Genomic DNA, 13,898 nt, shown 5'->3' on the forward strand with positions numbered 1-13,898 from the left:
CCTTTATCATATAACCCTATATATCACAGAGCTCAGCTTCTCTCCTCTATCATATAACCCTATATATCACAGAGCTCAGCTTCTCTCCTCTATCATATAACCCTATATATCACAGAGCTCAGCTTCTCTCCTCTATCATATAACCCTATATATCGCAGAGCTCAGCTTCTCTCCTCTATCATATAACCCTATATATCGCAGAGCTCAGCTTCTCTCCTCTATCATATAACCCTATATATCACAGAGCTCAGCTTCTCTCCTCTATCATATAACCCTATATATCACAGAGCTCAGCTTCTCTCCTCTATCATATAACCCTATATATCACAGAGCTCAGCTTCTCTCCTCTATCATATAACCCTATATATCACAGAGCACAGCTTCTCTCCTCTATCATATAACTCTATATATCACAGAGCTCAGCTTCTCTCCTCTATCATTTAACCCTATATATATCACAGAGCTCAGCTTCTCTCCTCTATTATATAACCCTATATATCACGGAGCTCAGCTTCTCTCCTCTATCATATAAACCTATATATCACAGAGCTCAGCTTCTCTCCTCTATCATATAACCTATATATCACAGAGCTCAGCTTCTCTCCTCTATCATATAACCCTATATATCACAGAGCTCAGCTTCTCTCCTCTATCATATAACCCTATATATCACAGAGCTCAGCTTCTCTCCTCTATCATATAACCCTATATATCACAGAGCTCAGCTTCTCTCCTCTATCATATAACCCTATATATCACAGAGCTCAGCTTCTCTCCTCTATCATATAACCTATATATCACAGAGCTCAGCTTCTCTCCTCTATCATATAACCCTATATATCACAGAGCTCAGCTTCTCTCCTCTATCATATAACCCTATATATCACAGAGCACAGCTTCTCTCCTCTGTCATATAACCTATATATCACAGAGCTCAGCTTCTCTCCTCTATCATATAACCCTATATATCACAGAGCTCAGCTTCTCTCCTCTATCATATAACCCTATATATCACAGAGCTCAGCTTCTCTCCTCTATCATATAACCCTATATATCGCAGAGCTCAGCTTCTCTCCTCTATCATATAACCCTATATATCGCAGAGCTCAGCTTCTCTCCTCTATCATATAACCCTATATATCACAGAGCTCAGCTTCTCTCCTCTATCATATAACCCTATATATCACAGAGCTCAGCTTCTCTCCTCTATCATATAACCCTATATATCACAGAGCTCAGCTTCTCTCCTCTATCATATAACCCTATATATCACAGAGCACAGCTTCTCTCCTCTATCATATAACCTATATATCACAGAGCTCAGCTTCTCTCCTCTATCATATAACCTATATATCACAGAGCTCAGCTTCTCTCCTCTATCATATAACTCTATATATATCACAGAGCTCAGCTTCTCTCCTCTATCATATAACCCTATATATATCACAGAGCTCAGCTTCTCTCCTCTATCATATAACCCTATATATCACGGAGCTCAGCTTCTCTCCTCTATCATATAAACCTATATATCACAGAGCTCAGCTTCTCTCCTCTATCATATAACCTATATATCACAGAGCTCAGCTTCTCTCCTCTATCATATAACCCTATATATCACAGAGCTCAGCTTCTCTCCTCTATCATATAACCCTATATATCACAGAGCACAGCTTCTCTCCTCTATCATATAACCTATATATCACAGAGCTCAGCTTCTCTCCTCTATCATATAACCCTATATATCACAGAGCTCAGCTTCTCTCCTCTATCATATAACCCTATATATCACAGAACTCAGCTTCTCTCCTCTATCATATAACCCTATATATCGCAGAGCTCAGCTTCTCTCCTCTATCATATAACCCTATATATCGCAGAGCTCAGCTTCTCTCCTCTATCATATAACCCTATATATCACAGAGCTCAGCTTCTCTCCTCTATCATATAACCCTATATATCACAGAGCTCAGCTTCTCTCCTCTATCATATAACCCTATATATCACAGAGCTCAGCTTCTCTCCTCTATCATATAACCCTATATATCACAGAGCACAGCTTCTCTCCTCTACAATATAACCTATATATCACAGAGCTCAGCTTCTCTCCTCTATCATATAACCTATATATCACAGAGCTCAGCTTCTCTCCTCTATCATATAACTCTATATATCACAGAGCTCAGCTTCTCTCCTCTATCATATAACCCTATATATATCACAGAGCTCAGCTTCTCTCCTCTATCATATAACCCTATATATCACAGAGCTCAGCTTCTCTCCTCTATCATATAACCCTGTATATCACAGAGCTCAGCTTCTCTCCTCTATCATATAAACCTATATATCACAGAGCTCAGCTTCTCTCCTCTATCATATAACCTATATATCACAGAGCTCAGCTTCTCTCCTCTATCATATAACCCTATATATCACATAGCTCAGCTTCTCTCCTCTATCATATAACCTTATATATCACAGAGCACAGCTTCTCTCCTCTATCATATAACCTATATATCACAGAGCTCAGCTTCTCTCCTCTATCATATAACCCTATATATCACAGAGCTCAGCTTCTCTCCTCTATCATATAACCCTATATATCACAGAACTCAGCTTCTCTCCTCTATCATATAACCCTATATATCACAGAGCTCAGCTTCTCCCCTCTATCATATAACCCTATATATCACAGAGCTCAGCTTCTCCCCTCTATCATATAACCCTATATATCACATAACTCAGCTTCTCTCCTCTATCATATAACCCTATATATCACAGAGCTCAGCTTCTCTCCTCTATCATATAACCTATATATCAGAGCTCAGCTTCTCTCCTCTATCATATAACCCTATATATCACAGAGCTCAGCTTCTCTCCTCTATCATATAACCCTATATATCACAGAGCTCAGCTTCTCTCCTCTATCATATAACCCTATATATCACAGAGCTCAGCTTCTCTCCTCTATCATATAACCCTATATATCACAGAGCTCAGCTTCTCTCCTCTATCCTATAACCCTATATATCAGAGCTCAGCTTCTCTCCTCTATCATATAACCCTATATATCTCACAGCTCAGCTTCTCTCCTCTATCATATAACCCTATATATCACAGAGCTCAGCTTCTCTCCTCTATCATATAACCCTATATATCACAGAGCTCAGCTTCTCTCCTCTATCATATAACCCTATATATCACAGAGCTCAGCTTCTCTCCTCTATCATATAACTCTATATATCACAGAGCTCAGCTTCTCTCCTCTATCATATAACTCTATATATCACAGAGCTCAGCTTCTCTCCCTTTCATATAACCCTATATATCACAGAGCTCAGCTTCTCTCCTCTATCATATAACTCTATATATCACAGAGCTCAGCTTCTCTCCTCTATCATATAACTCTATATATCACAGAGCTCAGCTTCTCTCCCTTTATCATATAACCCTATATATCACAGAGCTCAGCTTCTCTCCTCTATCATATAACCCTATATATCACAGAACTCAGCTTCTCTCCTCTATCATATAACCCTATATATCACAGAGCTCAGCTTCTCTCCTCTATCCTATAACCCTATATATCAGAGCTCAGCTTCTCTCCTCTATCATATAACCCTATATATCTCACAGCTCAGCTTCTCTCCTCTATCATATAACCTATATATCAGAGCTCAGCTTCTCTCCTCTATCATATAACCCTATATATCACAGAGCTCAGCTTCTCTCCTCTATCATATAACCCTATATATCACAGAGCTCAGCTTCTCTCCTCTATCCTATAACCCTATATATCACAGAGCTCAGCTTCTCTCCTCTATCCTATAACCCTATATATCAGAGCTCAGCTTCTCTCCTCTATCATATAACCCTATATATCTCACAGCTCAGCTTCTCTCCTCTATCATATAACCCTATATATCACAGAGCTCAGCTTCTCTCCTCTATCATATAACCCTATATATCACAGAGCTCAGCTTCTCTCCTCTATCATATAACCCTATATATCACAGAGCTCAGCTTCTCTCCTCTATCATATAACTCTATATATCACAGAGCTCAGCTTCTCTCCTCTATCATATAGCTCTATATATCACAGAGCACAGCTTCTCTCCTCTGTCATATAACCTATATATCACAGAGCTCAGCTTCTCTCCTCTATCATATAACCCTATATATCACAGAGCTCAGCTTCTCTCCTCTATCATATAACCCTATATATCACAGAGCTCAGCTTCTCTCCCTTTATCATGTAATCCTATATAAACCATCTATAGAGTGTAGAGTCCATCACACATACTTTTACTTGACTAGTTAGGTGGGTGTACTATTATCCAAGCAGTAGGAGACGTTGTAGATATTACCTATTTTCCGGGGTGATTATGGGCTTTCTGCTGCCTGAGCTGAGACGATGACAATGAAATGGATATTGTTGAGCATACAGATGATATATACTGCGGGCTGGCAGTGGGGGATTGCCTCACTATACTGCACCCCGCTGTATCTACATGGTCCTGTTATTTTGCATTCTGGTCCAGGACGTACCTGCTTCATTGGTTGCAGACTTACAGTATCTTTGTTCCTTGGGATATGGTAGTATATACAGTGCACGTTAGTCTTCATGCTAGATTGTTCCTTTATATTCTCATTGTATACAAATCTTATAGGATTATATAAGGCCTGTCATCACCCCTGACATGGCGGTATCAGTAAATAATCCTGGAACTTGATGTTGGGCTGTATCTTCATGTACTATGTCTTCATATACGGTAGATGCTAGAATGAAGGGAGTAAAATGAAGTACTGGCGGGTATGCTGTGGATCCAGTAGGTGGCGCCACCTGCTGTATTCACGTCAAACCACACAGGTTAGGGTTACATATAGGAAAAGCATCGTTAGCCTCTACTTCAACAATTTAACACCTTAAAATGCCAAGGTTATGGGGGTGATAACTCTGACGGACTGGCAGGTGGAGCCTATTAGATCCTTGACACTCCCAATATAAACCACTCCATTCTATCAGTCATCATCAGTGTAAGTGATGTAACTGCTGCCAAGAAATCTTCTACAGAAAAAAAAGGAAGTCTTGGTGTATTATTTAGCTTAGTGGCCAGAGTCAGAACTGCAGGATTTCCAGTTTGTATTTTTGTAAATATCCATAATAACATGAAAATGTTTAAAAAAAAACTCAACAAAAACTATTTTATAAAATTTGTTTAACATAAATCTTAATAAAAAAATAGATTTTTTTTTTCCTGGTTAGACGTTACCTATATGTAGTTAATACTTTGTATACTGATCATCTAAGAAAAACGTCCATTTCTTAATACAGGTGGCTGTTATTGCTGAATTCGATCCCGTCAGAATGATGAGCGACACAAAAGCGTGGAAAGCGAGACTCGGTATCGGGGCAGAAGAGGAAATTGTCCTACAAAAACCACTTTTTGATCTGTTCACATACAATGAGCAGCAGGTCTGTGTCAGATGTGCGAGAACTTTCATTGAATTTGTGTTCGCTCTCATATCCTGGTAGCGGTGGCGGCAAATTATTTCCACTTTTTATTGCTGACTTCAAAAAACTATAACATAACGACAACTATCCATAGGATGTGACTGGCATTGCACCTTAAATCCTCGGTCGTGTTCTTGAATCCCCTGGGGGTGATGTATCACAACTGGTGTACAGTACCTGGTCGTGATGTCCTCTGTAACACAAGCAGATACATACACACATTGTGACACATACAATACACGTATACACATTGTGACTAGAGATGAGCGAGTAGTATTCGTTTGAATATCGAATCCTATTATAGTCTATGGGAAAAAACGGGAATGTTGTTCCGCTTTCCATGGAAACCAAAGTTCGACACCTTGGATCCTCCAAGTTCCGGAAGTAGCAGGATGAGGAGCACGAGGAGGTTTTTGCATTGAATTCAATGGATTTTTCCCGTGTGGTATTCGACCGTTAAGAGTATTCAATCGAATACTACTCGCTCATCTCTAATTGTGACACATACGTACCGTATTTTACGGACTATAAGGCACACTGGACTATAAGGCGCATTGCCCATGAGCGCCTTATAGTCCGTCTCGGTTCATATATAAGGCGCACCGGACTATAAGCCGCAGTCCGGTGCGCATTATATGTTATTGAAAGCGGCGGCAGGCAGACTTTGCCAGCGGCCGCTTAACCCCCCGCGTGCCAGCCGCTTCTATTGGAAGCGCTCGGCAGGCGAGGAGGGGCTCTATCAGCAAAATCATGCTGATAGAGCCCAACCGTAAAAGTTATATTAAACTACTCCCCCGTTTTAAAATAAAACCCTGAAACAGAATGTGAAACTTACCGAGCGGTGCAGGGTGGGCGGGCATTCAGGCCTCCTCTTCCTGCGATGTTCCGTCCTCCTCCTCCAGCGCTCGCTAACTGATAATGGCCTGGGCGCATGCGCAGTAGCCGTAGTAGAAGCATTATGATATTGCGCATGCGCCCAGGCCATTATCAGATCGCGAGCGCCGGAGGAAGTGGTCAGGACATCGGAGGAAGAGGAGGCCTGAATGCCCACCCGCCCGCCCTGCACCGCTCGGTAAGTTTCACGTTCTGTTTCAGGCCGGCGTGACAGCAGGGCTGCCGGACACTTCCCATTCATTTCTATGGGAGCCGGCATGCGAGCGCTCCCCATAGAAATGAATGGACTGCTTTTTTCCATTCATTTCTATAGGGAGCGCTCACATGCCGGCTCCCATAGAAATGAATAGGAAGTGTCCGGCAGCCCTGCTGTAACGCCGGCGTGTACGGCTGTGATACACGCCGGCGTTCCGTAGTGTGAATGCCCCCTTACGGTGCCTTTTATGTATGTATGGAAGCGGCACGCAGACTTTGCCGCCGCTTCCATCCATATATAAGGCGCACCGGACTATAAGCCGCACTTACGATTTCTGAGGAAATCGTAGGTTTTTATGTGCGCCTTATAGTCCGGAAAATACGGTACATACATGTATACATACTGTGGCACATAAACATACTTACATATATACACACTGTGACTCATATACATACACGTACACACCCTGTGACACATACATACACGTATACACACTGTGACACATACATACAGTACATGTATACATACTGTTACACATACAAATACATACTGTGATTAGGGTTGAGCCGATCTTGAAATTTCAAGATCGATTTTAAAATCCGATTTCCGATCATTTTCCAGCCGATCCCGATCTCGATTGTGAAATTTGCTCGATCGCCGATCGGAATCCGATCAACCCTGGTCAATGCTTTTCTATGGGAAAAGTCACTTTTGGGGTTGAGCCAATCTTGAGATAACCTCCGATCTCGATCCCGCTGGGAAAGATCGGGTCGGAATTCCGTTATCGATCGTGAAATTTACTCGATCGCCGATCGGAATCCGATCTTTTCCGATCCCGATCGCTCAACCCTAACTGTGATACATACACATACATATTGTAACACATATACATATTGTAACACATATACATACATATATGTATTTAATCTGTAATACATTCACACATACATGTATACACACTGTTATACATACACATAAATAGACATATACACACTGTAACTCGTATACATACATATATGTATTCAAACTGTAATACATATACACATACACTACATGTATACACACTGTGTCATATACATACAGGTATACACACTGTGACACCCACACATATTCATACTGTGACTCATATAAGATAAGATAAGATAATCCTTTAATAGTCCCACAGTGGGGTAATTTCAGTATGTTACAGCAGCATAGTAATACAGATACAGGATAATACACAATAATATATTACAGGCGTAGGCACGCATATGCTGAGAAGAGAAGATATACTAGGAGTCCATAGCAGCTAAGGAACAGAAGAAGATAGAAGGAAGACTTCATAATAAAACATAGATGTATACACACTGTAACACATACACGTAGACACATATTTTCTAGCACATGGGGACAGCATTACATTTTCGTTTGTACTACAGACAGGTAATGAGTGAGGGTCAGGTTTTAACCCTTGCAGTTCTTCTTAGGTACGGTCCCTGATTCTGGGCATTAGAACGCTATAGGTGTATGAGAACATCTTTGTGCCCGTATTCCGTGTGTACAGAGCCTTATCCAGTAATGTTACAGTGACAGGACATGAAGACATCTGGACATGGGCGATATCTTCTCATTTCTGAAGCCCCTTCTTCTGCGTCCGGTTATTACAATGTGTTACTCTATGACGATGATTTAGGCACCTTTATTTTTCTATTGTATATGACAGATAGTCCGGAAAATTTTTCATCATCTTTCATTGTGATACGACTGGACTGACAGCGTGTAGGGCTCGGGAGGTCTCCAGTGAGGTGTTCGCGCCAGCTCCTTCATATACTCGTCTCTATCTGACACCTCTAGATTCATAACTAGTGATAGACAAGCCGACGCTGGCCGCTCGCTACCGCTGACCTTTATCATTCCAGTCAGATTTTCTGACTGAATTTGCTGTTTTATAGAAAAAAGGGAGTTGATCAAATCCTCAGAGAACCAAGTAAAGGATGATCCGAGTACAGATGCAGCAACCTCCGCACCAGCAGAGATGACCTACTTGGCCATACAAAGCCGGTCAGCGGTCGGCGCCGCTACACAAAGTCACTACCCAACATTTACAAAGATTTAACACTTTGAACTTACACAAAAAATAAAACAATAGGCAACCAGAATTGAAATACCGGATCCAATTATAGGTCCAAAAATAGGTAAAAACATGAAATATTGAATATTTCTTTTACATTCTATCTTTATTAAAGGGGAATCTCATGGTTACATCGAACATTTCTGACCAGAGAAAACAGGACATGTCCATGCTTGTTATGGTGCCCCCTGGTGTTCTTTTGGTTCTTTTTCAGAATGTCCACTTGGTGCTGATGGTCACACTCTTTTCTGGGAGGCGTTCGTTCCGGCGAGATGCTCAGTGTTTCAGGCGGATTCACCTCGCAACATCTGCCTGAAGACACTCCCGACTAGGCCCATTTATTTTGGCCCAATCCGGAGCAGATTAGGACTGGATTAGCATCGGCATCCAGTCACAGCTACTGTATTTTGGATCGGAACCTGAGGAGGTCCCCACCTCAGGTTCCAGTCCAAAAACCCCATGTGAACTTACCCTCATAGTAATTCCTGCTGCTGTAAAGGCCGTCTAGTAATCAGCACACTAGAGGCAGCTTCCTCGCACCAGCACTGCATACTCTAGGTGGACGCTCTTAGGGTGCATTCACACTGAGTAAACGCTAGCTTATTTTGTAGAGTAAAATTACACTTGTAAATTTTGCTATCCCATTGACTTCAATGACATTTTACAGGCGTATTTTTACAGGCGTATTTTTTACAGGCGTATTTTTTACAGGCGTATTTTTACACTTGTAAAAAAATATCATTGAAGTCAATGGGATAGCAAAATTTACAAGTGTAATTTTACTCTACAAAATAAGCTAGCGTTTACTCAGTGTGAATGCACCCTTAGAGGGAATGAGATGAACAGCATTTGTGATTTTCATGCATTGTCTCTATTATAATAGTGAATCAAAACCAAGTCATTAAATTATTTAGAAAGGCTCCAAGAGAACCCCATGTTTTTCATCCTCTAATTCTTGGTCACTCTCCAGGCGTCTTTCACGTATTCTGCCCTCATATCCCAGCTTCCCTTCACTCCTGATCAGACGCCATCTTGGCATTTTTATTTTTTTCTCTTTGCTTTGCTATCATTCCGATTATGCATCAGCAGAGCATCACATGGACAGCTAGAGACTGTACTATATGTACCTGCTGGGGGAGGAGTCATTACCCTTCTCTCAAGATTAAAGGGATTCTATCATTAAAATGCTATTTTTTTGTCCCTAATACGTAGGAATCGTCTTAAGAAAGGCTATTCTTCTCCTACCTTTAAATGTCTTCTCCAGGCCACCATTCGGTAGAAATCCCAGTTTTCTTCGGTATGCAAATGAGTCCTCTCGCAGCACTGGGGGCGTCCCCAGTGCTGCAAGAGAAATCTCCAGCGCTGCCTCCATCTTCTTCAGGAACAGCCTCTCTCCGTGTCTTCTTCTGGCGCTGGCTCCAAACTTCTAGGCATGCGCAGACAGCTCTGCCGTCGGGCCTCCAGCCGAGCCAACTGCGCATACCCGCCGCCATTATCTTGTGGCCGCTTAGCCCAGCTTATTGTGTAAGCGGCCACAAAAAAATGGCCACGGGCATGTGCAGTCAGCTTTGCCCGAAGCCTGATGGCAGAGCCGACTGCACATGTGTAGAAGTTTGAACCCAGCTCTGGAAGAAGATGCAGAGAGAGGCCGTTCCAGACAAAGATGGAGGCTGTGATGGAGATTTCTCTCGCAGCATTGGAGACGCCCCCAGTGCTGTGTGAGCACTGAGGCCCCCAGTGCTGCGAGATAACAAATTTGCATACAGAAGAAAACCGGGATTTCTACCAAATGGCGGCGCGAAGAAGACATCTAAAGGTAGGAGAAGAATAGCCTTTCTTAAGGCTATTCCAACGTGTTAGTGAGAAAAAATAGCATTTTAATGATAGAATCCCTTTAAGTATATAGTCAGGGAGGTGGAGCGGTGATCTCCTTCATTATAGCTTTGTGATAGGAAGTGTCTGCTCATCAGTAGCTAGTGACGGAATTTTCTGTCTCCCCCTGTAGAGAGCTTGTGTGGTACAGTCCATCATTCAGGGTCTTTTCTGGTCTGGCCAATCAGCAAGTAGACACTGGTGATATTTCCTTTGCAGTAAGTCGTACTATTTGTAGCTATAAAGGTGGTCTTATTTTTTTTATTCCTCTGCAGATTATCCGTGACCCAAGGGTTCGCATTGAGATGGCCCTTCGCGAGGCCGGACTGCATAACACCATCTACGCCAAAGAAATCTTACCCAAAATCCTTCCGCCAAAACCTCCAAGGAAAGACATGGAGTCTACGATATTCAAAAAATAGCAGTGTCCTGGGTGTGTAATATATATTGTAATAGTCAGTAGTCTATTGTGTTATTGGGAGTGTCTGTATAGCGCCGGTGACACCGAGTGACCTCTCCATTATACCCAGAGCCGCCAGCACATGCCATCTATCACAGTGTGCTTGTACAGTAAGTGTCTCTTTATGCGCGGAGAGGATGGAAATTGAGACATTAGATGTGAGAGATGGACCGGAGGTGACAGATACATCGCTGCGGTGGAATTTAGCGGCTCTTGTTTACCCGTCGTTTATTGCTGTACGCAGCATAACATAAATTGGAGAAGGTTTCTGACTTCTGGTGGCTGCGGGGGGAGAAAGGTTTATAATGCATGCATTGTGTAATGTCGGTGCGAACCGTCCCATCTACGCTCCGCTATCCCTCATTATCAGACATCATCCGCACAAGGTCTATGATGGAACAATCCTCATGGAGGAGGACGGGGGTCTATCATAGGCTTTATTTGTATATATCCATAATACATACTTCACAGCTCAGATTTTGCCTTTGGAAATATTCTGGTGTTAAACAACATTATTGCAGGGATTTGCAACAGCACAAAGAGCTGCATCATTTCACGTAGCGGGCCACAAACCAAAAAGAGCTGTGGGAAACGCCATGGGCCCATGGTGGATACACATTGCAGTTTTCCTGCAGCGCTTTTCATAGAAAGTCTGCAGAGTTTCTGCTTCTATTATATCTATGGGGAAACCACCAGAGTTTCCATAGGTATAATTGACATACTGCGATTTCCAAAACTGCAACAGTTTTGGAAATCCGAGAGTGTCCACTGCATGTATTTTTTCGCAATGTGTGGATGGGAATTGCTAGTATCCTATCTACTTCACAGTGACTGTAGCCGGAAAAATCGCGAGGTTATACAGTAACTGCAAAGTGGATGGGATTCACATGCACTCTTTGTGGTAAAAACCGCAGCGCGGACACGCTGTGATTTCCAAAACAGGCACGATTTTGGAAATCGCAGCATGTCAATTATATGTACGGAAACGCCGGCGGCTTTCCCGTAGATATAATGGTAACAGAAAGTCTGGAGTAAGACTCCACAAACTTTCTGTTTAAAGTTCTGGGGGAAGAACGTGATGCGTTCCCGCTGCGGTTTTTCCTGTGGTGCTTTAGAGCTGCGGATCATCCCGTGGGGCTTAGGCTAAGGCCATATCCGCAGCACTAAAGTGCTGCGGGAAGAACCGCTGTGTGAACGCATCGCGGTTCTTTCCACAGCGCTTTTAAGTGAAAGTTCACAGCGTTTTCCTCCGCGGACTTTCTCTTCACATTATATCTACGGGAACGCCGCCGGCGTTTCCGTAGATATAATTGACATGCTGCGATTTGCAAAGCCGCAACAGCTTTGCGTATCGTAGCGTGTCCGCGCTGCGATCTTTTCCGCAAAGTGGAGATGGGATTCGCATGAATCCCATCCACTTTGCCTGCACTGTACAATGCTGCCGGCAAATCGCGGCGTTTCCAGTCCGTGGGGCCCTGGCGTAAAGGGGTTTTCTGGGATTTAGAGATTGACTCTGTAGGTCCCGGAGTTGGTTCCTAATACTCGGATGTGGACAGACAGGGTGTCGTCTAATACTAATAATCACAGGAGGGGCATGGATAAATAGATGGTCACTTTAATCACTTTTTTAAATATTCCTAGAATTATGAGATGATTTTTTTTACTCTATGTTATGTGAATATAAAACGCTAAAAAGTAGTAATATTAATAATGATCATCAAATAATAATAGTAAAAATAGTAATATTCATAATAATATAAATAATACTAATAGAATAGTGGTAATTACTGCAATAATAACAGTAATAATAATAATAATATTTTATTTAAATTCCTCTATATACATATTAAAATATATAACACCAAAAAACAACAATATACAAAACTCCTTACAGTAGAGATTAAACCTCTTGAGGACAGATTCTGTAATTACAAGAACAATGAACATTACATCCTCTAATCTATGCCCGATTTTTACCAATTTTGGCCAGATCATCTGCGCCTCTATAACCAGTGTAAGTTACAATGATTTATTTCATCTTACCCTATAGCACCATTACTGCCGTATACAATGTAGGATAAACGGAAGAGATCCATAAGACAATCTAGATACAATGATATACCAAACCTTCTTCCCAAACTTTAATGAAATGATAATGCAAAGTTCTACAATATGTATGATGTCATATTCTCACTGCTGTAATTTAATAGGATTTAGTGGACACAACTCTGTCCTGGTCATGTGATACAGGTGACATACAGGTGCACATGTGATAATTCACACATATATGGATGAGCGGACATGATTGTTTGTAGGGGCAGAGGAGAAAAATCTGGGCTGGAGCATCCCAAAGGAACAAATCCAACATGCCCAATCCGGGTTTGATTATTTTTATTGATTTCAGTGGAAGCGTTAAAGGGTTTTTCTGGGCTAAAAAAATGTGTTAGATTGGTGATGGTCTCACCATCTTATACACAGAGAATGGAGCAGGAAGCGGACAGCGCTGTTCTGTGTATGGTGGTGGAAGCGAGTCACTGCAGCTTAGTTCCCTTTCAAGTGAATAGGAGTTGATCTGCAATACCAGGTCTGGCCACTACACAGAGAACAGCGCTGTCTGCTTCCTGCTCCACTCTCTGTGTATCAGCTTCTGTTGGTATAGCAAGTGATTGATGTCGGATCATGTGATATTGATCGTTTTAGCCCAGAATAACCCTTTAAGGATGGGGCCCCCTGTGGAATAAACTCCATGGTTTGGCTGGTTTATCCCCATACGTGGGACCTTAGCCTCAAATGGTGACTGCGTCGGCCACATTTACATTCTCGGAGCTCCCAGCCTTCGAACCGAATGATTCAC

At 42.1% G+C, this 13,898-nt stretch overlaps 1 protein-coding gene across 1 annotated transcript in view; it reads left to right on the forward strand.

Annotated features, from left to right (window-relative positions):
• Nucleotides 1-11,453, forward strand: part of CCDC148 (coiled-coil domain containing 148) — a 100,015-nt gene extending 88,562 nt beyond the window's left edge. The window contains exons 14-15 of the mRNA XM_075284490.1: nt 5,333-5,473; nt 10,860-11,453. Coding sequence (XP_075140591.1) covers nt 5,333-5,473; nt 10,860-11,006 — 288 coding nt within the window. The 3' untranslated portion in view covers nt 11,007-11,453. The remainder of the gene's footprint in view (nt 1-5,332; nt 5,474-10,859) is intronic.
• Nucleotides 11,454-13,898: the final 2,445 nt, after the last annotated feature.

The sequence above is a fragment of the Leptodactylus fuscus genome, chromosome 8 (genome assembly GCF_031893055.1).
Source record: "Leptodactylus fuscus isolate aLepFus1 chromosome 8, aLepFus1.hap2, whole genome shotgun sequence".
Taxonomy (NCBI): Eukaryota; Metazoa; Chordata; class Amphibia; order Anura; family Leptodactylidae; genus Leptodactylus; species Leptodactylus fuscus.